The sequence below is a fragment of the Mustela nigripes genome, chromosome 6 (genome assembly GCF_022355385.1).
Source record: "Mustela nigripes isolate SB6536 chromosome 6, MUSNIG.SB6536, whole genome shotgun sequence".
Taxonomy (NCBI): domain Eukaryota; kingdom Metazoa; phylum Chordata; class Mammalia; order Carnivora; family Mustelidae; genus Mustela; species Mustela nigripes.
In genome coordinates this window covers 52912357-52939599 of record NC_081562.1, presented here as the reverse complement: position 1 = coordinate 52939599, position 27243 = coordinate 52912357, and the positions used below count along the sequence as shown (strand labels likewise).

Sequence of the window (27243 nt, the reverse complement as noted above, 5' to 3'; positions counted from 1 at the left end):
TTATTAAATAATTAAATAAAATCCTGTGATAAATTTCACTTCTTTGTTCCATTAAAGAACCAGATAGGATGAAGCCAAGGGGAATATGCGATGTTCCCTAGACTATTAAAAACTGATATGGTATAGGTATTTACATTAATACCTCCTTTAAAAAAATGAAAGTCAAGAATATTGATTGATTTCATCAAGACATATAATTTATTTTGTTTCTTCTTAAAAATATTTAAGGTACTGATTAATAATCAGAGCTAGTGTAGCCTAAAAGGCCTATTTTTCAAAGACATAGAAAATTTGAGAAAGTGGATTAAAGAACACTGATGGTTGTAGAAATAATCTGGAATTGATTTTTTTATACTGGAAGTAGTTAATATGTTACAAAAATAAATGGTTAGCAGTTTACTTTCACTGCCCATCAGGTAAAATAAAAACCAGAGATTACAAGAACAGAGTTCAAGAAATCAAGGACTCAGCTTCCTATTATTTCCTTTCTCTCCCCACCATGAGGGGAAATCAACTGCCCAATCCAGTCTTGATTCTATTTCTCCTGCTCCTTCCCAGAGATGCTTCCACTGCTTCAAAACCGTAAGCAACATTTCCAGAAAATTCTACTGCCCTTCTCTTTCTCATTGTGTTATCTGCTTCTTGATATGTCTCACTTACTTATTTTCTGATTTCCTGTGAAGTTATCTACTGTTGAAGGGGTTTGGAAAGGTCAGTACATTGTTATGGCTCATGTGGAAAGGGGCATACTCCAGTTCTAGAAAACACAGAGACATAGGGCGGTAACATTTATGAAACATTCACCAAATAAGAATACAGAATTATACAACATTCACTTAATAATAATATAAAATTCCCACCAAAAAGGGGGGGGCATGTTTTTATAATTGTCTCATGAAAAGGGCTGCTGTGTCTCGTCCACTGTGAAATGGCTCAGTGGCCATATTTTCCCCCAGTCAGGGATCACCAGGACGGATGCATGACTTTCACACAAGCCAGGCTTTGTGTGTCAGGTCACTCAAATCATCAGCAAGCCTGTAGGGGCTGGCATTAGATCTTGGGACTTTACATATTAACAAAATGTGGGCTCTGCCTTCAATACCTCACAGTATAGAAAATAGGAGGAGATAGTGCACAGAGAAAGGAATACAGTGCAAAACCAGAAGCAAGCACTACAGGATTTTGTGAGAATGCCCACAGAGAAAACCTCCCTCCTCCTGGAACCTTTAAGTGATATAAGAGACGGGGTATCACCTAAGTGTGCAACGAGAAAGCTGTTCTTGATATAAGTCCTATGAAGTAAATAGGATATACCCAGATAGATAAGGACACTTCAGAAGGAGAGAGAGGCCTGGGCAAACCAGAGCATTGCAAACACAGCACGTTCGAGTGGTTGCAAATGATGGGCAAAGAACAGTAGGAAAAGTGATATTTTCTTCTGGGTGAACATGGTAATATATTTGGTGATTAGCCTTGCCTAGCTTGGTTTGTCTTCCAACATCAGAGAGTGTAAGAGAGAAAAGAGCTAAAATTGCTCTTGGAAAAATACTGCAAAGCAATTCAATTCTTCCTTACCTATTAATTGTTATCACTTTAGCATCCTAAAATAAGGACATTCATATCATCCACATGAAACCCAAGACCACCGGTAGGCAGGTTCTTAAGGCTTTCATGATAATCAATGGGTTAATCACATTTTGTTGTTGCTTAAAAAAAAAAAAAAAAAAAAAAAAAAAAAAGTTTTTTCAGCTTTATAGACATATAATTGACAAAATTACAAAATATTTCAACTGTACCATGTGATGATTTCATATACACATATATGAAAGGATTCCTCCCACTGGGTGAATTAACACATCCATCTCATGCATATTTACTCTTCTTCTTTTATTTTTCTGAGAAAGTTTAAATTCAACTTCCAGCAAATTTCGTTTATACAATGCAGTTATCAGCTATAGTCACCATGTCTTACACTATATCCCCAGACTTCATTCTTCTTACTATAACTGAAAGTTTGTACCCTTTTACCAACCTCTCCATATTTCCTTCAACACCCCTCCACTCCAGGCCCCAGAAGTCACCTTTCTATACTCTGTTTCTATGAATTTGACTTTTTTAAAAAAAGATTCCACGTGTAAGTGACAGCATGCAATATTATCTTTCTCTGGCATACTTCATTAATAATGATATCAAAGTCCATCATGTTGTTGCAAATGATAAGATTTCCTTTTGTTAAAGCTGAACGGTATCCCATTTCTAAATTTGAAAATGACTTCTTTTTTTAAAAAAGATCTTGTTTATTAGAGAGAAAGAGAGAGAGAGAAAGAGTGCACAAGTAAAGGAGCAGGGCAGAGGGGAAGCAAGAAGCAGACTTTCTGCTGAACAGGGAGCCCAACATGGGGCTTTCTCTCAAGGACTGCAAGATCTGACCTGAGCCAAAGGCAGACACTTAACTGACTGAGCCATCCAGGTGCCTCAGAAAATAATTTCTATCCAAAATACAAAGTGACTCCTGGATTGCTTATCCATAGCTTATGAATAGTTCTACAAATATTGTGAGGGTGAATACCTCCACAGCACAACAGAAGCATATTAATGTTTAACTTGTTGGAGGTTTCTGAGTTTCTAAGGTCTTTTGGATTGTCCTTTGAAGAACACATTCCTCTGCCTTTTTGCTGAAATCTGGCTCTGTTCTATGATTGGTGATTCCAGAAAAGATGATCTAGAATACAGCCACAATAATGATGTCTTTTTAACTTCTCCATGATTGATCCAGACGCCTCTTCTCCACAGGCAGTATCTGGTGCTGGTCCCATCACAGCTGTATGCTGGGGTTCCCGAGAAAGCTTGTATCATGCTTACTCACCTGAATGAGACGGTGACACTGAACATAATTCTGGAATATGGAATGCAGACCAGAACCCTCCTTGCAGACGTGGTGACAGAGAAGAACTCCTTCTACTGCAGCCCGTTCACTGTCAGTATGACTCCTTAGGATACAGAAGCTCGTTAGAGGAAGAGCATATTTATTAGCTGATGCCTTGTGTCCTGACCCCCGACAATAAAAAAGCATAATGAAAACACTGAGGAGTACAAAGTGACTTTCAAATTAGATTCTACTGAATATACTTTCATAATATTTCCAAACAATTCCAGTGTAATATGCAAAACATAATAGTAATTATAGGAAAGATTTAATTTGCCCTCAAACTCATGAGGGAAATAAAGTTCATGCCGTTACCCACAAAAACATTAAAAGTCATAAATTTAAATGACTTATTTAAGATCTCACAAGTGGTCATTGGTTAATGTCTTATCCTTGTAACCTGTTATTACATAAGGAATTAAATAGTTAATGATACTGGCTTACTGCCAATGATATAACACATAATGTTGAGGTTGACCATCGGACAATAACATTTGATAATCATTTTAATGCCATCGTATTGCTGTGGATATGAGAGCGTGTTATTTCCTTCACCCTCATGACTGTTTGAAGAACTAGTTCCTTTCATTGAGGTGACATTTCCCCTTTAAATCAACAAAGTGTTACCGTCATGTTACATTAAACCTAAGAATCTATCAACCCAGGGACATAATTTTCTATTTATTCCTCACTCGTTCTCTGGGACTGACAAGAGAAATAAGAAAGAAAGGCTGAGACATTCAGAAGTGGGTCTGCATAGATTTTTCAGCTCTTTTCTACCTTCCAGCTTCCGGAGTTCCCGTCTTCCTCAGGGTTGATTACTGTGGAGGTGAAGGGGCCAACCCAGCAGTTCATAAAGAGGAAGAGAGTGCACATCATGAAAGTAAACAGCCTTGTCTTTGTCCAAACAGACAAACCCATCTACAAACCGGGACAAACAGGTATAGGGAACCAAATCAGCAAGGGCCACTTTACGGGGCAGGTGTGTGGTTCCCTATTAACTTATTTTGCAGTCGTGAAAATCCAGGCATGTTGTTATCTGTGCTATTTACCCTCAATTCCCACTGGGTAGTTTAATGGGGAAAATCTCTATGTTTCAGTGAGACTCCGCATTGTCTCTGTGGATGTCGATTTTCGCCCTTTGAATGACACGGTAAGTCTCCTTACAGTGGGTAAGTTTGGGGAAAATGGGAAAAAAAGTATCAAGCCCATTTTTTGCAGAACCTGAAACCAATACGATCTCATAAGAGTTCCACTGCTGGAGAATAGAGAAACCAGTTCACCAACTGCATTGTTAAAATAAAATATACAGTTGAAATTATCCTTTTAAAGATCCCGGTAATTTTCATTGAACAAAAGAAAGTAAGTGCATTTGATTTCTCCCTTAGAGAAATGGAGACTTTCTCAGAGATAAATTTCATCTGCAAAATAAATTTATTTGGACCTTTTTACCGTAGCATAACTTTCCTCAATTGTACAATATTTCATAAAGGTAAAGTCATGACTTCTCAAGAACTATATGTCCCAAACTACACATGTAAACCAAACTGGGGCACATCTCCTTGTTTGGACAAGAAATATACAGACTCACTTCCTCTCATCTGGATAGCATATCAATGTTGATGAAATGGCTTTCTTGTTCTGACATTTATCCCACACTCATACTATTTTTTTTCTTTCCAGTTCCCAGTGGTTTATATAGAGGTAGGTAATATCTTATGCATCTCAGATGGGATGAAGACTTACTTATGTTCCATTGCCCCTTGCTACCCCTCTCTTCCCACCCCACTAGCACCTCACCAAAACTAAACAGTTTTCCCTATCTTCAATTCTTTGGAGAGTGGAAAAGATGTAAATGAAGGGGAAAAATCCCCTGAGATGATACAAGTTCATGACTCTTCCAATATTTCTGACCAAATTGGATATGAATAATTTCAAAAAGAGGTATTGCAATCTGTAGTATCTCATTGCTGGTAAACTTGCTGCCCTTTCCTCAGTGTGTAATTCCTAGAAAACTTTGCTCAGTACGTTTGGTGTCAATTTACTAACCATCTCTTATCTAACTCCCAATGTGCCCTCCCTAAAAAGCTTTTCCTCTACTCAGATTATGTATTTCAGTTGTTTCTATGAACTCATAATATTTTTATCTGTAGAATCCCAAGAGGAACCGAATTTTCCAATGGCAAAGTCTCAGACTACAAGGAGGACTCAGCCAGCTGTCCTTCCCACTCTCAGTGGAGCCCACTCTGGGTGCTTATAAGGTCAAGGTTCAGAGGGAGTCAGGGGAAGAAATAGAGCACCCCTTCGAAGTGAATGAATATGGTAAGAATTCTGCCTTTCTCCAAGACGTTTATGACATTACTTTAGAGTTTAAGAGTTTTGACACATAGATATAAGCAAAAATCTAACAGATAATAGTTGGAAATTAGCAAGTTTTTAAAAATTTACCCAAATATTCACTAAGAATCTTTCATGTACTATCTTATTTAATCCTCGTATCAACCATCTGAGGTAGATACTCTATGGTCTCCATTTTACAAATGAGTACATCAATACTAGAACAGTTAGTAATTTACCAAAATCCCAGTAAGAGGTAAGAGAGATTTTAATAAGTCCATTACCTTATTCAAACCAAAATTGTTAACCAACGCAACAAATATCTTCACGCATCTGTTGATCTGTATCTTATACCTCCTGGCTGTCTCTAATCTACACCTAGACTACTCTATTCAAAATGGTCAGACATTGAAGCCATCTTACTAGCTATCAACCATGTGGATTTTCTCATGAAAATATAGTATTTCGTGCCATGGATGAAGAGACTGCTCACAAAAACATCATTCGCCAAATTCACCTGAACTGCTATGAGGATTATAGAACAGATATATTACAGGAACAGTGAACTTTACACACCTGTGAGAGAGGATGGGAAAGTAAGGGTCCAGGAGGGGGAGTTAGATCATAGGAAATTACTAACCAATTCTCCTGAACCGTGGGTGGAGAGGAATAAATTAGCACCTTCCAGGGTACCTTCAGATCCCAAAGTGAACCACAAAGGGAAACTGACAGAAGAATCTATGGAAGACTGGATGTATCTGTTCTTCATATCTACCACTTCTTTATTTCTGTAATAAGTGTCTGGTGGTGGGTCTGGGGACTCTTTTAGTCAGCAGGACAAGCAGCTGGGAAGAATTGGACACAGAGGGAAAGAATAAGGACAAATTGGAATTTCCTCACCTCTCTGTACCTGCCACCACATCGAATTAACCATGATGACCTTCAGAGAGTAACAATGCTGCTTTCTTTCCATCTTTAAGTCTCAACCAAGTTCAAAGGGGATTCTAGGAAATGTAGTACCAGCATAACAAAATAAACATGGTACAAATACCCACGGTCATAATCATGTTTCTGTGATCAGTAGAGGCCCTGCAGCTTCTTAATGTAATGGAAATCATTTCATGTGATTCGATGTTATAAGGTTCTGTAATAAAATCATTACAAATACTTACAAGATAGCCTGCCCACCCATCTTCACCTCTTTCTTCCTTCTGTTGACGACAGTTTTGCCGAAGTTCGAGGTCCAAGTGAAAATGCCCAAGACTATCGGTTTTCTAGATGAAGAATTTACGGTATCTGCCTGTGGCCTGTGAGTTACATTTTTTCATCCATTTTGATCTCCCTACTCTATGTTCATTGCAATTAATCGTTACCAGGCTTCAAAGTATTTTAATTAGAGAATGACTTTCTCTCCAACACGCCTGAGCTCCAGCTAGAGAGCAGGGGTGGCAGCAAAGGACACTCTTACTACTACAAACAAAAGCATTTACTGAACACCTAAAATGTGACAGAAAATGTTTTAAGTGCCTTGTAAGATGGGGATAGTTATCCTTAGTTTGCAAATGAGGAAACTATAACACATGGGGGATAGAAAACTTGTTCAAGTAAATAGGAAGACTAGAATTTAACTCTAGCAGTCTGGCTCCAGACCCTCAACTCGTTACCCTATAATTGTCTCTACAATTAAAAAAAGAAAATCTAGTTTCATGAAACATTGTACATGCCAAACACTGTGCCAAACTGAAGACAGGACATCCAGCTCAAGCTCATGCTCATGTTCATAGCTTCTGTGTTATTCTGTATCCTATGATTCCTATTTTTTTTTATTGCTCCCAATTTCATAAACTATGGAAAATTGGTGGGGGGGGAATGAAGCAGACCTTCTTAAATAGATATATAGATATATAATGTAGAATTTAAAAGACGTGTCATAGTTATTTCCCTGATTGCTTTTTAGTTCAGTAGAATATTCTCCATACACACTGAGGACACCTTACCTCTTGCTTTTGAAAACAGTGTGAGGATCATACTTTCATCTTTCTTACCAGTTTTGATGCTTGAGAATTTTCCCTCAGAAGGGAGAGCCCTTTGAGTGACACTTAAAGATAACATTCAGCAAAGTGAGATACAGTAAATGGCTTATTGCTTTATCAGCCTTCCTAGAAATTAGGGGGGAGAAACTTTAGAAAGGGGAAGATTAGGGTCATCAAAGCCAAAACTCATCTACCTCACAGTTTGGACCAAAGCAATTGGTCTCAAACTTAGGTGAACATCAGAATCTATGGAGATGATTGGTTAAAATGTAGATTCCTTGACCCCCCACATCTAAAGATTCCAATCATAAATCTGAGAAAGGATTCAGGATTCCAAATCCCAATACAAACATCAGGTAATTTCAATGTAGGTGGTCCATTAAGCATACTCTGAGAAACAATGGACTAAGTTTGGCTTCCCATCATGTATTACTTCACTCAGCCTACTATGACAAAATACCACAGAATGGGTAGTTTATAAGAAACAGAAATTTATTAGTCTTAGTTCTAGAGGCTGAGAAATCCAAGATCAAGGTGCCAGCATGGTCACGTTCTGGTGAAGATTCTCTCTGGTTCATAGCTGGTGCCCTCTTGGCATGTCTTCATACGGCAGAAGGAACAAAGGATCTCTCTGGAGCCTCTTATAAAGACACCAATCACATTCATGAAGGCTCAACCCTCACTATCTATGCACCTCCCAAAGACCTCGTCCCCAACACTATCATCCTTAGGGTTTAGGATTTCCACATATACATTTGGGGGGGAAGCAAACATTCAGACCATACCATAGCATATCCTTCCATTAGATTTTGCAGAATTGGAATAAGTCATTATGCTACTCTTCATTTATAACAGATATGTTAAATGATATGTAACGAGTGTTTTTGAATATTTAAATTCCCATTTAAGTTCTCATTTATCCTCTTAAAATACATATGAATTAGGGAAGATTTAGAAATACCCTGTCTACATGTCCTTAAATTCTTCCCTGAAAAAACTTAGGTGTTGTCAAAGTTGAAATTATAACCTAGATCATCTGATGACGGGGAAAGAAGAAATAAGATAGTCTTATAGTAAAACCTCAACTGAAAGGGAGGAAAGATCTGAGAAATACTACATTGTTAATTTTCCCTTTAGAGGTGTTTCAAAGAAGATTCAGTAAGTATTTTCTCTTTGAGTTGTAGTTGTAGGTCCACTTAGATAATTAAGAAGACCTAGTTTCAGAATAAGTGCTTCTCGAGTACAAATGGTATGGAAGGAAATATAATTGGTATATGAACAAGATGGATATATGAATGGATCAAATCATGTGAAAAAATATAGGAGTTGTTTATATCAAATATCCTTTTGTATAACTGCTTTACTGTTATAGATACACATATGGAAAGCCTGTCTCTGGTCTGGTGAAAATTAATGTATGCAGAAAATACTCACGATACCATTCGACCTGTCATGGAAGACATTCACAAAGTATCTGTGAAGAATTCAGTCAACAGGTATGTGATAAATGAAACAAGATGGGATCAGGAGGCAGACAAACCATAAGAGACTCTTAATCTCACAAAACAAACTGAGGGTTGCCAGGGGAGGGGGGCAGGGAGAGGGTGGGGGGGTTATTGACATTGGGGAAGGTATGTGCAATGAAGTGTGTAAACCTGGCAATTCACAGACGTATTCCCTTGGGGTTAATAATACATTATATGTTAATAAAAAATTTAAAAATTATATTAAAAAAAAAGAATTCAGTCAACAGTTATGTGGAAACCATTCTCCCCAGACATTAACACCAGATCTTGTTTTCTCATGGATTATAATGCAATAAAGAATATCATACAAAAGAATATAATATTGTAAGGTGAAAACAGTTACAACAGAAAGTAGTATGGAGTAAGGGAAACATTGTAAGATCGCTTGGTAATGTTTGGAGCCCACTGGAAAGTTGGGTTCATGAATTTATAGTGGTATTTATTTGGCCAGTTTTGTAACTTTCTTCTGAGAGCAATCAGCATGCCAGGTATAAAGGCATAAAATAATATGGAAGTATCCAAAGCTGGCCTTCACTTATCAAACAGGTAATAGAAAAAGAATGACAGATGTTAAGAATTTGGTTAGTGGGAGGGGGTGGCTGACTGGCTCACCTGGTAGAGCCTACGACTCTTGAATGCAGGTTCATGATTTCCAGATCCCTGTTGGGTGAAGAGCTTACTTTAAAAAAAAAAAAATTTTTTTTTTTTGGTTAGTTCAAGAATCAAATGACTTGCTATGGAATCTAAACTTCATATGGAAGAAGAAAAAAATAACATAAAAGCCCAGGGAGTGGCAGTGAGTGACACTGTAAGGGTATGGAAACGAAAGTTACCAAAGCTTCAGAGAGGGTTGCCTGGGTGGCTCAGTTAGTTAAGCACCCAACTCCTGGTTTCAGCTTGGGTCATGATCTTGCATTGGTGAAATAGAGCCCCACTTTGGGCACCATACTGGGTGTGGAGCCTGCATAAGATTCTCTCTACCACTCTCCTTCTGCCTCTTCCCCTACCCTCCCCACCCCTCCTCCCAGACTCATGGGTATGTGCACTCTTTCTCTTCAAAAAACAAATGAACAAACAAAAAACCTGCAGAGAGCAAATTAATGAAAGGCAAGGGTGACGAATATGATGATTAATGTCAAAAAAATCAATAAGAAAGATAAACATGAGAGAAATAAGGTTGCCAAAACTCTAATATATCAAGGATACAGGAATTAGTTTTATTTTCAAGTGAATAAATTAAAAAATGATTAAGTAAATATAAGTACATTAAATATGCTTAAGCTTTATTATGCAATGCATATTTTCATGTAAATAAGTAAAAAAAATGAAAACAAATCTTTCTTAAGATGTGGTTCCCAATGTTTAGTTTGGAAATCTAATGACTATAATGATTCATCTATTCAAAGAATATATATGTTTTTATTAATGTCCTAGGCATAGAGAAATACAGTTAAGAAAATGTAATCCTTAGTTGAAGTGTAGCTGAAGGTGATAGAAGAGGAGGTGTTGTATCTGAGCTGTGTATAGAAGAGCAGTAACTGTTGGCCATGATAAGAATGGAAGAAAAAGAATGTTATCACGTGAGAAACTATGTATGCAGAGAGAGTACGATGGCACATTTGGAAACTAGTTAATTTAATTTGGCAGAAACAGGATAGACTTTCAGAAGAGAAGGAGGAAGGGAAAGGTTGGCAATGAGTAACTCAACGGTTAACGAAGACGAAGACATCTGATGCCATTTTTGGCTTGGGAAGAAATGTGATGCCATTTTTGGCTTGGGAAAGGATCAGCACCTAAAAGATGGTCAGAACTTTGTAAAATTTCCTTTGGCCAACGAAAAACTTTCACAGGTTGATAAATGACTTTTTTGACAGCAAACCAGAGGACCCAGAAACTCTCTTTCTTTCTCTTCAGGCAGACAGTGAAGGCTGTTTCACACAACTCGTGAAGACTAAAGTATTCCAGCTGAGACAGAAGGGGTATGACATGAACATACAAGTGGAAGCCAAAGTCAAAGAAGACGGAACAGGTTCACGTTATTTTGAAATATTTATTAATTCATTAATTCACCAATATGTTAAGCATTTATCAAATGTCCATTTCTGGGGACTATAAAATAATACAGTCCTTCCTGTCAAGGATCTAGAAATCTAAAAAGAAATTATGTATATGTATGTATATGTATATATGTATATATGTTTGCATGTATATATTTATAATCATAACAAAATTTCCATGAGCAATGTAAAAACTAAAGTCCAAATGAGTATGAAGAGAGAGAATTAATTCTTTTATAGAGATAGAGAAAGTTTATAAAGTACCACATGAGCTGATTTATATAGAATGGATAAAATTTTGAAAGCTCGTGATGGACTGAAAACACATGATTTACATAAAGCAAATATGTTTGGTCTCAGAAGAATCTAAAAATGTAAGCTGGAGCTAAGGTGTGTAAAAATGTAAATCATGCGCTACAAAGATTAGACTTTATTATGAAAAACCTTGGATATCAGCAGATAGATTTAAGGAGATGTTCTAAGTAAAGTGATTTTTGAAAATATAATTCAAGCAGACATAAAGAGGACAGGCTAGATGAAACAATTTTAAGAGGTTACAACGTGCTACATCAGATTACTATTCAAAATTGTTCCAAAGATTATGAATCTGGGGGCTGGGAAAAGGAAATGCCATTAACTAAGATTAGGAGTAAATGAGAAAGAACTATTATGATGAGAATGTGTCAAGGATAATTAATTGTAATCTGGAATATCAAGATAGAAGTTGACTCATTCTGGTTTAAAAATAATTTTAAAAGAAAATCAGAGCAAAGTCAAGACCAGAAATGTAAATCTGGAACAATTCCCATTGTATCTATATCCTCCTATGAATAAGTGCATTTGTTCTGAAAGTGAATTCACTTAACATAGCTAAATAGGGGCTGGAGACAGACAAGGAGAGACCCAAGGACAGAAACAACTACATTTAGGACATAGTGTCAAATAAACCAGCCATAATAAAATTAGAAGTCATAGAGATGGGGAAAGCAAAAAAGCTATAGATGATGAAGCCAAAACACACATTACACTTCCCTGAATGAAAAGACACCAGGTGTTGGCTATACTGGAAGAGCCATACAGTGAAAAGAAGTGTCTTGCTGGGGAAGTAGTTTGTAATAGACATTTAAGTATATTTTGAAGCCAATGTGAAAACTCATGTTGCATGCAAAAAGTCATGGGGAGAGGGAAGAGATCTGAGAGACAGAAACAAAAATGGAGCAAGCTCATGGAGGACATGGGAAGAACCTAAGAACAAAGATAGAACCAGAACGATACTTGTGAAACCAGAGGAATTTGGGAATAAGGTATAACAACTTTTGTATGAAAGTGAAGCTAATGTCAAGTTGATTGTATTTTCTAGGTGTGAAAAATTCTGGAAAGGATAAAAAATAGAATAGGGTTAGTACTTTGCCAGGATGAAGTGAGGCTGGGGTGGGTGTGGGAGGTGAGTCGAATCGAAAGAACAATTCAACTTCACTTATTTCTTTTTCAGAGTTGGAATTAACTGGGCATGGATCATGTGAAATCACAAATACTTTAACCAAACTGAAGTTTACAAAAGCAGATACACATTATAGGCATGGGCTCCCTTTTTTTGGGCAGGTAAAATAATTTCTCAAGGGAATCATAATTTCTATAATTTGGGGGATGTGGATTTTAAGAAAATGAATTTTTATACCATAAAAGTACAATTTATTATAAAAATATTTATTTAGAATAAGGAAAGAAATTACAGCAAACGACAAACTTAAAGGGCAAATACCATCACATCCAGAAAAATAAAGTACACTTTTATTAGTTTACTTCCTAACACATCTCTAAAATACATTTTTCCTGTGTAGTTTGGCTGCATACTTTTTTGATTGCCTCTTTATAAACAATGATTTTGTAATGTAATTTTTTAAAGATATTTTTCGTCTAGATGACTTTTTATATTGATAGTTTTTAAAAGTTTTTTTAGCTTCCTAAGCTCAATATTGGTAAATATTGATAAGTTTTCAGACTGATATCCAACTTAGTAAACTATCAGTTTTCTGGTTTCTAGCCATTTTAAATTTCCTTTTTTAGTAATTAATCCTTGAGTTGACAGTTGATAGGCAATTGACAGTTGATAAGCAATTGGCAGACAATAGGCAAAATCTTTTCATTAACTGTGACATTCCTAACTATTTCGCAGTTGATGACATTATGAATTTTCTATTTTCTTCATTCATTGCAGCATTTTGTATCAAATTGGCAAGAAATTAATAAATATATAGATATGTTGGGGCAGGGCCATTTTGGATCAAGAAAGAATGTGAGGAAACTGAGGACTTAAAGATGAATATGACTTGGCAAGAAATTTAAGAAAGAGGGGAGAATAGCCAGGGCCCTAGGTGTTAAACAGCTTCTAAAGAGCAGAGAACTAAGAGTGTGACTGACCGAGGTAGAAGACAGAGCTAACTGGATTGGCTGGATAGCTATAGGTAAGCCAGAGCAGATCTTGAGGGCCTTTTAGGTGAAGTTCAGTATTTTGGACTGAGAAGTTACAGAAGAATTTAAGGAGAATAACAAGATCAGTTTAACTCAGGCTGTAGAGAGAATGGTTTGAAGTAAGCCTGAAGCAGCAAGAGGGTGAACTGTGTAAGATTAAATAAAAAGCTATTGGGAATCAAGTAGGGAAAAAATATTGCGTTTTGTCAGCTAAGAAAAGAGGTAGAGCTAAAATAAAAACAAAGCATTTATTTGGGGCCTCAGACTTGCAATGCAGAAAACATGGATTTGGGCAGCAGATCCAATAGTGGCCCCCTGTCCCCAAGAACAAATAACAAGGGTTTTTGAAGACAAAAGAGAATTCTTGTACATGTTATTCATAAGGAATTTTGATTGGCGTTGTTGGCAGAAAACTAATCTCAACTGAATATAATTGGTTGCTAAGGCTACCACCAAATAAAAGCTTCTGCAGCAGGTTGCAGGTGTTTCTGTGAGTTTTGGCCCAGTTCAAAAGTTCATGGGTCCTCTGGTGAGGATGTCAGAAGGCCCATCTCCTTAATGGCCTCCCAGCTCCATTGTAAACCTCTTGATAAGTGATCTCATTTTATTTCACCTTAAACAGGTTTAACTGGTATAGAAATAAATGAAATGTGTTTAACAGAGTAAGAGATAGCACTTGGCCATGGTTAGAATTTGTCAGTGAAAGAGAGAAAACGATTTTTTGAAAGGACCTTGATATTGCCGCCATAATCTATGGGATCGATAAAATCACCATATACTGAGACAGAACACTGGGGATGAAGTAAATAGGGAAGGGTGATATCCATTTTTTGGATATTCTCAATTGTTTTGTGCTCAAAGAATACCTATATAAGAATGTCAAAAAGAAAGTAGTTTAGAGCCCAGAAAATAAATCTTATTTTCAGATTGATTCTAAGATCTTCAGTAAATGATAGTAGCCACGGGGTCAAGAGGTGAACGCAACTGAAAGGGTAAGATGTCATTGCTATGTAACACCAGCTATCATTTCCACACTTCTAGGCTCTTCTTGTTGATGAGAAGGATCAACCAATCCCCAATAAAACTGTAAGCGTCAATGTGGATGTAACTGCGTACCATTCCATCCTTACCACAGATGAGCACGGTCTGGTGAACATTTCCATTGATACCACTAACTTCACATCTTCTTTTCTTTCAGTTAGGGTAAGTGGGAAGGGGCATCCAGGACTACAGACAGATTGCTGAGGTCACATAATTTAAGGATATATGGGAATCATGTAAATTCTAGGGAGAAAAGAAATAGCAATAAAGAGTAAAATAGAAATTAAGCAATTCAGAGACCTAAATTTTAAGAAAACATTACTTGCCCCAAAATCTTGGCTTTAGATAGACTCCATTTACAGCATGGTCTAGTTTCAGAAAATACATATTAGATCATCTTGATATTCCCTTGTAAAATTCAATATTTTTACAATTTTATTACAGATTAGATTTTGTTTAGTTTTTTTGGTGTACTGCCATTTTTTGTTTTCTGTAAAAAAATTAAATATCTTTATGCAGTTTATAGGCATAGGGTATTAAGGAAAATAATTGATCCTGACTGTGAGTGAATTTGATCTACCAAAATGGTATAGAACAACCTTAAATAAATTTAAGGAAAGGTCACTCACAGATTATGCTTTATTTGGGAAAGCAGATTATGATGGAACCAAATAAGCATGGTTCATGTAAAATCTTCAGTAAACAACTCTTCAGAGTGATGAATGTATACATAATGTACACTAACAAATAGCCTTTTTAAGACCTTTATTCTTTCCACTAGGTCACTTACAAACAAAATAACCACTGTTTTGATAACTGGTGGCTTGAGGAAGTTCATATGGAAGCACAGCACACTGTAAAGCATATTTTCTCCCCGAGCAAGAGTTTTGTTCACCTTGAACTTTTCACTGGTACCATGACCTGTGGACAAATCCAGGACATCCGGGCACACTACATCCTGAATGGACAGATTCTGAAGGATGAAAAAGAATTAACCTTCTATTATTTGGTAAGCATAGAAACCACTATAGCTCTTTCTAAATGTGTAAACCCCAAAATGAGTGAACTCCTATCTAAGTAATGCTTCTGTAAGATAGCAGAGTAAACCCTTTTTTTCTTGAAGAAAAGTTGCTTCCTAATAAAATTGTTAATGCTTTAATTTCTTATTTATGCTTTGGTCTCTACAGAAACATTTAGTTTTTATGAGTTCCAATGGAAAATTATTGAATGAGAGGAAAAATCAGGAACTTAATCAACAGGAAATAAAAATTATAACCTTGGGACTCCTGGTTGGATTAGTTGGTGGTTAAGCGCCCAAGTTGCAATTGGTCTCAGCTCAGGTCTTGATCTCAGGGTTGCAAATTCAAGCCTCATGCTGGGCTTGCATTGCACAAGGAGCCTACTTTTTTTTTTTTTTTTTTTTTCAGTGTTCCAAGATTCATTATTTATGCACCACACCCAGTTTTTTAGGAACCTACTTTAAAAAAATACTCTTCTGGAAAATACTCAGTTTTGACAATAATTGGAGAAGTGAATAAAAAAACAATAAAGTAATTTATACATATAAATACAATTTATAACATATACAATTTATACATATAAAGCTTCTAAATAATCTACAAAGTTCATGACTACTGCAACTGCAGGGGAAAAGGACATTGACAGGATTATTATAAATTGGTATAACGCTTTTGAGAGCAATAAGCCTATTTGTGTCCCAAGACTAAAAATAATATCTAAAATTGGTAGTTATTCAGGTAAGTCATTTTAAGAAGAAAAATTTATGTGTAGGAAATTCTATATGGGTCCATTAACTATAACTATGAAAAAGTAAGAGAATATTGACAATAAGAATCTTAGTTTTATTTGTTCCTAGTTCAGTGACTTGGGCATTTATATAATCCTTATTTGTACAGACAAATGTCAGTCATCTTCCCTGAATACTAAGGATGGGATTTAAATCTACTTCATGGGAATATTGTGCACACTAAATAAAATCTGAAAACCAAATTATTTTGTTCAATGCCTGGCACATAGAGAGTATCATACATTTAGTTTTTTAACAATATAGAATACTGACATATATTTTATATCTGCCTCTACTGTTTATTGCTTTGTGTATGTCTAAAATATTTGTTGAAAGAACATGTAAACTTGAAGTATTGATATTCAAGATAAATAGCAAACATTAAGTAAAATAATAAAACATTGCAAAACTTATATACCCGTTATTTATGGTGTATAACTATACATATAGAAAAATACTGAAAGAGAACGTGAGTGTTTGAAACTTCAGGGTTGGAGTAGTGAGATAATTTACTTATATCTTTTAAATAAGCTTACGTAAGTTTAATATGTGTGTGCTCTTTAGAATGATAGTGGATATATTTCTTTCTTCAGATCAAAGCAAGAGGAAGAATCTCTCAATCAGGAACCCATGTGTTGTCCATTGAACAAGGAGACAGTAAGTACTTCCAGGGTTTCCAGGTTTTTTTTTTTCTCTCATATACTCAATCCCAAACATTACAGCAAGATGGAGTTATTTTTACATCTTATATTTTACATGTACATTTTATGGAGATGATGGTCACCAACCTTCTTCCATCAACCAAAGATGAGGAAGCTAATATAAAAAGATAGCATACTAGATTCGTTTTAGTCCACTTAGTATTCTTTCTTAATTTTATAGCATTTCTATATTTTAAATTTTCTTCCTAAAGTAAAATATATTCATTTTATTATTAAATGTTTTAAAACACATAAAATAATTTGAAAGTGCAGAAAATCACCAAAGAAAAATCTTACTGTGTAGTTCTTTGCACTCGTTTCCTATTGTTGCTATATTAGATTGCTACCCACTTTCTGGCTTAAAACCACACAAATTTATCAGCTTATGTCTTCGGTCAGACGTCTCCCTAGGCTAATATCAGACTGTCGGTAGTACTGCATGCCTTCTGGAGCTCTAAGGAATTAAATATCTTGTTCCTTGCCTAAGGACCTCCTGCTTTCCTCGGTTTCTGTCTTCAATGCCAGGACTACATCATCTTCAAACTCTCTCTTGCTTTTCTGCCCCCTCTTTAAAGGTCTGTGTGATGACATTGGGCTCACTTGGATAACCCAGGATAATCTTCGCATCTCAAGGTCCTTAACTTATTCACGTTTGCCAAGTCCCTTTTGCTAATAACATGACACATAAATGTTTTTTAGATTATGCTGTCTTTTGGAGACATTAGTCTACATATCCAAACTGCACTCTGGCACCAAAGAGTCACATCCATATACAAAATCCATTCACCCCATTCCAACAACCATAAAAGACTCAATCTTTGATAGCATTCACTCAAGTCCAAAAATCTCATGTAAGTTTCATCAGCTCAAAAGGCCCAAATATCATCATCTCAATTAGATACTGGTGGGGCCTTGGGTATAATCTTCCTAGGATGACAAAGAAATTTTGAAAGGGGCTGGAAAAATAACATTAGGTTTCAAGATACTGCTTTTTCTGCATCTTACCAGTATCTGCACGGTATTTTCATTTATGCTTGGTTCAAAACCTTTTCAGGAGTGTCGGGGTGGCTCAGTGGTTTAAGCCTCTGATTTCAGCTCGGGTCTTGATCCCAGGGTCTTGGAATGGAGGCCCATATCGGGCTCTCTGCTCAGCAGGGAGCCTGCTTCCCCCTCTTTCTGCCTGCCTCTCTGCTTACTTGTGATCTCTCTCTCTCTCTCTGTCAAATAAATAAATAAAACCTTTAAAAAAAAAACATTTTTTTTTTCAAATTTCCCTTTGGATATCTACTTTGGACTACAGAGGATTCATAAAATAAATATGTTATTTAGTTTCTAAATATTGAGATTTTTCAGAATTTTTCTTATTGATTTCTAATTTAATGCCATTATGACCATTTATTTTAAATTTACTGAGACATGGGGAGCCTGGGTTGCTCAGTCAGTTAAGTTTCTGATGCTTGATTTCAGCTCAAATCATGATCTCGTGGTCATGAGATCAAGCCTCAAGTCAGCTCTGTGTTCAGTGCGAAGTCTGCTTGAGATTCTCTTCCCCAATTCCCCTGTTCAGGCATGCTCTAAACAAACAAACAAACAAATAAATACCATCTTTTAAAAGTTAAAAAAAATAAATTTACTGAGACACATTTTATGGCTCCACATATGATCTCCCTTGGTAAATGTTAGCATTTCTATTCTTTTGCTCATAAGAGGAGTGTTTTTTAAATGTCATTTGAGTTAAGTTGGTTCACAGCATTTCTATATCTTAGATCATGCTTTCCTTCTGGATTTTCTTGAATCATCTACATCTCTTGATGAAAGAAGAATTAACTTTTCAAAAAGGGTCTGTTACAAAAAGATGAGTACATTTGGTCTATTTATTCGTTATATGTCCCCAGTCTAAATCTCATAAATAGCTTCCCCTTTTTCTATTCATTTGAATAATGACAAGGTATCATTTTACTAAAACAAAATAAAAATAAAATAAAATAAATTTTTTGACAGAGCATATTTAGAGAGATTAAACAGCTCATTTAGCCAAAATGGGTCAGAATATCCAGGAAAAATGAAGAAGACATGTTACAAAGAGTAAAAAGTGTTTTGTCTTTTGTCTTTGAAACCCCATTTTTTCTATTAGTCCTTGGCACACACTGGGTACACACTAAATATTTTTAAACTAATTCGTTAATGAAGGATAGAATATCTCTTTTTTTTATATATATATATAAATATATATATTTATGTGCACCATGATGCACATGCACGTCTTCTCTTACTTTAGTGTGCTCCAAATGTAAGTAAGTTAAATAATTAGAGAGCCTCCTCTTCCTAAAGTTGAGAACTCTTCCCTCTTCCTAAACAATATATATATAAATATATATATATATTTTTTATATATCTCTTTTTTAATAATTTGTGATAGCTAAACTTTATTTGAGGTTTATATATTTGAACTATCCTGGATGAAAACTGAATTTGAAGATAATATATTTTCCTGCTTTCATATAGCTCACTATTAAGACTTTTGGATAAGTACATTAATAAAACATGGTCCATGCCCTCAAGATGTTATGCTTGTTTTGTGTTCTTTGTATGGTTTTAGTATTATCATTTCAAATTATTTTATTGAAGTATAATTAACACAATGTTATATTAGTTTCAGGTGTACAATATATTGATTTGAAAATTCTATGCATTACTCAGTGTTCACCATGAAAAATATAGTCACCATCTATCACCATACAACGTTATTACAGTATTATTGACTGTATTCCCTAGCCGTTACTATTCAGCCAAATGAAAAAAGCATGAGATCATGCCATTTGCGACAACACGGGTGGACCTGGAGGGTATTAACGCTAAATGACATAAGTCAGAAGTTTCAAATTTATTTTGACCCTGTGGTTTCTGCGTATATTCACCACAAGCTGTCCTCAAATTTTCTATTGATAGAGGACAGCTACAATTTTCAAAGCATTTAATGCTACAAAGAATTTAGGACATTTATGAGAAAATTAAGTGGATATGTCCTATAAGCACTATATATGCACACAGAAAGAAACCCCCAAGATAAATACAGGGACCTCTGTGATAAAAATTAGAGACACAGCTGGTTTTGTATGGGATTATTTGTACTTGAATCTCTACAGTATTGAGAACGGCCTGAAGGTAGACCCTGGGCTGCATTCTTTGAATTATCCTCATGTCTATGACAGGAATTGTGTTGATTTGGATCATAAATAGAGATAATTAAAGATGTCTAGATGTTCTATTCTCTTGACTTCTTTCTTAAGAGATTTTTTTTTAAACTTTAAAACAAAAATGTGCATTAAATGTTTTTCTCTACTTAAGCAAAGGAAATGAACAATTTATCTTACATCCTTAAGGAAAACTGTCATTGGTTTAGCATGTCAGTGTACATGCACCATGATGCACATGCACGTCTTCTCTTACTTTAGTGTGCTCCAAATGTAAGTAAGTTAAATAATTAGCCTCCTCTTCCTAAAGTTGAGAACTCTTCCCTCTTCCTAATCAATTATCTTGGACTTTCTTTATTCTCCAGGGAAAGGGGTATTTTCCTTCTCGTTTCGAGTGGACTCAGACATCGCTCCTGCTGCCCAGTTGCTGCTTTATGCCATTTTACCCAATGGAGAAATTATTGCCGATACTGAGAAACTCGAGATTGAAAACTGTTTTGCCAATAAGGTGGGTCTTTTGTGCAAGCAGTTCTTTTATTCGTCTCCCCTTTTGAAGTACGGAAAAGAAGGAAATTGTGTCTGTTTTTAAAACTGCTGCACAGTGTTCCTAAAACATCCTCTGATGGCCTTCAAAGACCCACAGTGATGCCATACCCTGCCTGAGAGGGCTAGTGAAGACATCCAAAGCAGGTGGTCATAAACACGATGTTGTAAAAACTTCTTGTTTTATCTTGAAATTCATGTGGAATCCAAAGTCTGTTCTGTTATAAAGCTTAATTTTGCAGTGTTTTGTGCCCTAAATTTTCAATTAAAAATGATGCTTCCCAAGGATGTGTCATTTTACCCCACCATACCCCCCAATACATGTCCATGTACTATCACAGAAACGAGTAACTCACTGTGAGTTAAATTCTGATAATACAGAACAGAGATGTATGTATGTGCCCCATGTTGAGAAAAATAGCCTGGGCTCTCTAATAAGGACCACAGCAGAAAAATCAAACATATTTTCAAATGGGATCTTGTATTTCCAAAGAATACACAGTTGTACTAAGAAGCCTACTGAAATATAAATAAGATTTATCCCAAGAGAATTTCATACTGTAACTATAACATTAGCAATCAGATGATATTCACGGACTTTACATATCTTTTTAAAAATATTCTTAGATGAACACCAGGATGGCTCAGTGAGTTAAGGCTCTGCCTTCAGCTCAGGTCATGGTCTCAGGGTCCTGGGACCAAGGCCCACATCAGGCTCTCTGCTCATCAGGGAGCCTGCTTCCCTGTCTCTCTCTGCCTGCCTCTCTCCCTACTTATGATTTCTCTCTCTATCAAATAAATAAATAAATCCTTTTAAAAAAAAAAAAGCTAAGAAATATATATACCTAGAAAGACTCTTTAACATGAGTTTTTGGAGTGCTCGCTTCGGCAGCACATATACTAAAAACATGAGTTTTTGGAGATTGAAGCTATGCATTTATAGCAAGTGAACATTTCTGCAAGGAAAACTGTATTAGAGTATCTTTTTTAAATATTTAATGATCCTATAAATAATGATCAAAAAAAATACACAATGGATGTTGATTTAATTTTTAATTACATCTTAGTAAAGAGTGCTATTAAATCTGGACAGGTGTCCAAGAGCATAGTTTCTGTTCTGTTTGAATGTTCTGTGAACCTGGGAGAGATTCCTATCTTGAACTTCCACACCCTTCCTGCTAATCATGGGCAGTTTGTTAAAACCTTTTCCATTCAAAATTCATATCCCTCTTTCTTACTTTAAAAATAACAGATTTAGTATACATGTTAAATACAAGGTAAGAGTTTGAATTGCCTGTCTGCCTTAACTGGATATAATTATTTATTAAAGATAACATTGATTAATATGAGTCAGTGAAGACTCTCAAAGTATGTCTTAAAATTCTCTTTTGTTCTCATATCAATAAAACATTTTACACTTTCTAGCACAGCCACTTATTTATTAACAATATTTTCAGTTGATTATAATCCCCAATAACTCAAGTGTTCAATTGAAATGAGCACTCACAACATTTTAATAAACTAAAATTTTCTAATAAAAACAAACATGCTTAAAACAGAATTCTTCATAAGCAGTGTTTTCATAATTTATTAAACTCTAGAGTTGAATATTTCTTCATGTTTTTGAAGATTTATTTATGTATTTTGAGAGAGAAAGAGAGAGGCATGAGTGAAGGGAGGGTAGAGGGAGAGAATCTTCAAGCCGACTCCCTGCTGAGCACAGGGGTCACTCTCATGACCTGTGAAATCATGATCTGAGCCGAAACCAAGTATCAGAGGCTTAACCGACTGAGCCAACCAGGAGCCCCTAAAAATGAATATTCTTTCATTTTGAGGGTATATGTTTCATATAGGTCTCATGATACATGAATCCAACTGTTACATTAATTCACAGAACACACAGCAGGATTATCATAATTAAATTCAGCAATCCAAATCAAATATTATTTAACTAAACATACGGACATTTCATTCCAATCCAAATCAACTTGCAGATCAAGAACCTAGGAAGTTAACTGATGCTACTACAGTATCTAAATTCTAAATGATTTTATTTTATATTTTGAATATAAAATAAAGCTCAGATTCTACTCAAAATATGTTTACACAAACATCAGGAACTGGTAGATTCACTTATCAGTAAGTTTCTACTGGCCAAAGCAGAATCAAATGTCTGAAGAAATTTGGCACAATTTTCCGTTATTTTGTAGTTCTTGTTCTTTATTCATGGTTCTTTGAATTTTCTCAACCAGTTACCGCTCGGGATGTATATTAGATGTTCCGTTTTTTTAATGAACCAATAAATCCCCAATCCCAACAAGAAATATGGCACCCTTTTAGAATGTCATGACTAAAATGGCCACCGGGAGGAAACTTCAGGTGGCTGGTCTCAGAGGCAGAGCATGACTCTTCACACCGCCACGCAAACTACACACATTCACCACAAAAGCACAGCACAGAGATAGGCCAACTACAGCAAGGTATGTAACTTCATTAGCATGCATGTTCTTATTCCCCTTCAGGTTTCTGTTTCAATGTGACCAAAACCAATTTACATTTCACCAGATATACAAGGAGCAGGAAACCTGAGTTTCCACATCTCCAGTTTATTCCAGAGGTAGTTAACCAGTATTGCCAAGGTGTAACTACCTCTTAAGCCTGGCCTAAAATGGATGAAGAGAAGCCAAGTGTAGAAAGAACTAGTCCTAGCCTGGAGTAGAAGAGAATATTTGAGGTTGCAATACTTAGAAAATTTGCTGCCATAATCATATCCTCTTTACAGGTGAATTTGAGCTTCTCCTCAGCCCGGAGCCTGCCAGCCTCACACAACAATCTGGAGGTCACGGCCAGTCCTCACTCCCTCTGTGCCCTCCGTGCGGTAGACAAGAGTGTTCTGCTAATGAAGCCTGAAGCTGAGCTCTCCCCTCAGTCGGTGAGTCCCCTTTCAGTCTCTCATGTCAGAAAATGCACATGTGAGAGGACCAGTTTGAGAAAATGGAGGTTGTGACTGAGAGGATATGCTCTTCTGAGTGTCAGGCACAGTGTACTAAGCTTTGTATGAGATGAAATTAAACTCATTTCCACAGAAGACGTTGCACAGACTGCTTCACGTGTCTCACCTTGCTTCATTCTCTGTTATAATACATTCTCAGTGAGGGAGCAACATGGCTCCCCTCCACATTCCCTGCTGAGCGCAGTACCTCATGTATAAAAGATGCTCAACAGGGGCACCTGGGTGGCTCTGTGGGTTAGCTGCTACCTTCGTCTCAGGTCATGGGCTGAGGGTCCTGGGATCGAGTCCCACATCGGGCTTTCTGCTCAGCAGGAAACCTGCTTCCCCCCCTCTCTCTTCCTGCCTCTCTGCCTACTTGTGATTTCTCTCTGTCAAACAAACAAACAAACAAACAAATAAATAAATATCTTAAAAGATTTTCAATACATTGTCTGTGAGTGAATACATGAAGAATAATTCTTTAAGGTAGGTAATATTACCTTAATTTTAAGAATGAAGAAAACATAAGAAGGATAGATCAAGCCCCTACAGAAAGAGCAGGCCAAAAATATAACTGAAGGGTGGAATTGGAATCAAATTTCGCATTCAATGCCACCTTTAATGCACCACATTTCAAGATAGTCTGTGAAATTCCCGATTCTAAGCTTTCCTTAAAATCCAGGCCCTCACTCACTGGTTTGAAGTACGGTCAAAAAAAGTTCTCATTCAAACTTGTCTTTTAGAGATGCCTCTTCTACCAAAGCACTTTCCAAAAGGCCCTGTAGTTTACTTTCATTGTCCCTTTATTCATTTAACAAATGTTCACTGAATCTTGACTAGACACTGGAGCGTGCTCTGGGAACAGGAGTTCTATTGGCGAATAATCAGATGTGGTTCTTTGACCATCTTGGACTTACAGTCTTGTGAAGTATTAAAAAATAAACAAAGAAGTGACAGAAACATATAAACATGGAATAGTTCCAAATTTTCCTACATATAATGAAAAGAACAAGAAATGTTGACATAAAGAAAAAAGGAGTTGGACATTTTTTGAAATAGTGATTAGGAGTGTCTTCTTAGATGGTTGGGGAATGTAGGGGTAGGGGCAGGCATGTCAAAGAATGAGAGCAGCAGGGCGCCTGGGTGGCTCAGTGGGTTAAAGCCTCCACTTTCAGCTCAGGTCATGAGCCCAGGGCCCTGGGATGGAGCCCTGCATAGGGCTTCCTGCTCAGCAGGAGGCTTGCTTCTCTTCCTCTCTCTCTCTCTGCCTGCCTGTCTGCCTACTTGCGATCTTTGTCTGTCAAAGAAATAAATAAGAATGAGACCAGCGTCCCCGAAGGTCTTGGGATCAGGCTAAGACCGGAGTGCTCCAAAAGGAAAAGGTAATGACTTAATAGGTAGTGGGGTGGAAAAAGGATGGTAGAGGCCATAAGCAAAATGGATAGTATGGAAAATTGTGACTAGCACAGAATTTGGAGCTGACAGTAAATGCTATGGTAAATCTGAAGAGTTTGTTTGTTTGTTTTAAAGATTTTATTTATTTATTTAAGAGAGAGAGAGAGAGAGCACTCACAAGCAAGGGAGAAGAGGCAGAGGGAGAAGCAGACTCCCCACTGAGCAGGGAACCCAATGTGGGACTCAATCCAGGGGCCCCGGGATCATGACCTGAGCCCAGGGCAGATACTTAACCAACTGAGCCACCCAGGAGCCCCAAAGCTCAAGTGTTTTAAACAGCAGAGTGACCATTCAGATTCATCTGTTAAGGAGCTGCTGTTTGCTGCTGAGAGGATGAGAGCAAGAATGAAAGGTAGAAATGGTTAGTAGATTATTGTAGTAGCATAGATAAGAGACAAATGCAGCCAGATGAGGAGGTCTGCACGGAGGCCAGCATTTGCTTAATGGCTCAGGTGCCATGTGACAGAGCAGGTGACCCCACACTAGGCTTTGAGCAAAAACTGAACTGCAGTTGATTTCCAGTGTGCCTGTGCCCCTAGTTTTCCCTCAAGCTAAAGCTGGTCCTAACACAGTAGACTAAAACAAACAAACAAAACACTTGGTAAGAGTTAAAAACAACTTGATCATTTTATAAAGTGGAAAAAGGAACGAGGGGCGCCTGGGTGGCTCAGTGGGTTAAGCCTCAGCCTTTGGCTCAGGTCATAATCTCAGGGTCCTGGGATCGAGCCCCACATTGGGCTCTCTGCTCAGCGGAGAGCATGCGTTCCCCCTCCCCACCCCACACCCCACCTGCCTCTCTGCTTACTTGTGATCTCTGTTAAATAAATAAATAAAATCTTTAAAAAAAAAAAGGAATGAATCAAGAATTTACAGTGATTATTTCTGAGTGATGGGATTATGAGTGGCTTTTGTTCTCTCATCACACTTCTCTGTACTGTTCACATTTTCTGCTTCCTTTCTTTCATAAGATTTATTTACTTATCTACAAGAGAAAGAGGGCACATGCAAGTAAGGGAGGAGGACAGAGGGGAAGGGAGAATCTCAAGCAGACCCATGACCCTGAGATGATCATGACCTGAGCCACCCAGGAGCCCACTGGTTTCCTTTTTTAAAGAGTACATTTGGGCTGGGACACTTTAAGTTTTATTCTTACTCAACCAAAATGGGCTCTGAGATTTGGATCAATTGATTTGATTTCTGTGTGTATTAATTTCTCTTGTACAACAGGAGGATTAGGATCCTCCCATGATTATGATCTTCCCATGATTGTGTTCCTTTTAATTATGTTGGCATGGGAGTATTATAGAAACACCATGGTCTTTTAAATCCCAGATTGAACATTATCACACTCAAAATAGAATTAAGAAACAAAACAAGAGTTTTTCCCTTTGTTCTCTTGATTTTTCAGGTCTCTAATTTGCTACCAGTAAAGATTGGCCTTAGCCCTGGATATGGAAATCCCCTGAATGAAGATAGCGAGCCGTGTATCAATGCAGAGGACATCATTCACGATGGAATCATGTACACACCAAGGCGGATGATGGATGATGATGACATTTACAGTATTTTTGAGGTAATTCACTTCCCAAATATATAACCAAAACCGAGTTTTAAGTCTTTGTTAAAATGGAGAACAAGTGGACTTCTAAGCTCTAGAATCTGATCCTGTGTCCCATAAAACAAAGCAAAGATGAATAGAGAAATACTGAACCCTCAGAGGCATGGAGGACTTTATAGACATGTAAATGTTCAATCACCAATTTATCTGGCTCTTTAAAGAACAAGAGGTATATCTTTAGGGCCCACAACCTTAACCAAGTTGATCCTAAAGCTATTTATCACTGTCCTAACCCCTCTCAGCCTCTGCCAGAGATTCTAGTAAGTGAGAATAACCTAATATTTTCCGTCATGCCTCTGACACCCTTGGGAAGGGGAGTGAGTACATTATGGACAGCCATTTTAGCAGCCTTTGGCACAATAAATACATATTGAATGAATAAATGACTGAAAATGAAAAGTCTGATACTTTCATCATCTTCAGGGCAGCAGAATTTCAGGAAAAATTCTGGAAAGCAGCCTTTCAGGAAGAAAAGATTTACAAAACTTGGGTAATCGTGCTAGCTTTACGGGTCTGTTAGATAAAAAAAATGCTTGTCTTT

The 27243-nt window shown here is 36.8% G+C and overlaps 1 protein-coding gene across 2 annotated transcripts in view; it reads left to right on the top strand.

Moving 5' to 3' along the window:
* Positions 1 to 449: 449 nt before the first annotated feature.
* LOC132019471 (pregnancy zone protein-like) overlaps positions 450 to 27243 on the top strand; it is a 43987-nt gene continuing 17193 nt past the window's right edge. For both annotated transcript variants that reach the window (XM_059402574.1, XM_059402573.1), the window contains exons 1-16: positions 450 to 582; positions 2794 to 2977; positions 3714 to 3867; positions 4027 to 4079; positions 4610 to 4630; positions 5080 to 5248; positions 6488 to 6572; positions 8669 to 8792; positions 10737 to 10851; positions 12372 to 12481; positions 14393 to 14554; positions 15174 to 15401; positions 16793 to 16856; positions 20460 to 20602; positions 23420 to 23569; positions 26493 to 26657. In XM_059402574.1, the coding sequence (XP_059258557.1) occupies positions 500 to 582; positions 2794 to 2977; positions 3714 to 3867; positions 4027 to 4079; positions 4610 to 4630; positions 5080 to 5248; positions 6488 to 6572; positions 8669 to 8792; positions 10737 to 10851; positions 12372 to 12481; positions 14393 to 14554; positions 15174 to 15401; positions 16793 to 16856; positions 20460 to 20602; positions 23420 to 23569; positions 26493 to 26657 (2010 nt within the window). In that variant the 5' untranslated portion in view covers positions 450 to 499. The remainder of the gene's footprint in view (positions 583 to 2793; positions 2978 to 3713; positions 3868 to 4026; positions 4080 to 4609; positions 4631 to 5079; positions 5249 to 6487; positions 6573 to 8668; positions 8793 to 10736; positions 10852 to 12371; positions 12482 to 14392; positions 14555 to 15173; positions 15402 to 16792; positions 16857 to 20459; positions 20603 to 23419; positions 23570 to 26492; positions 26658 to 27243) is intronic.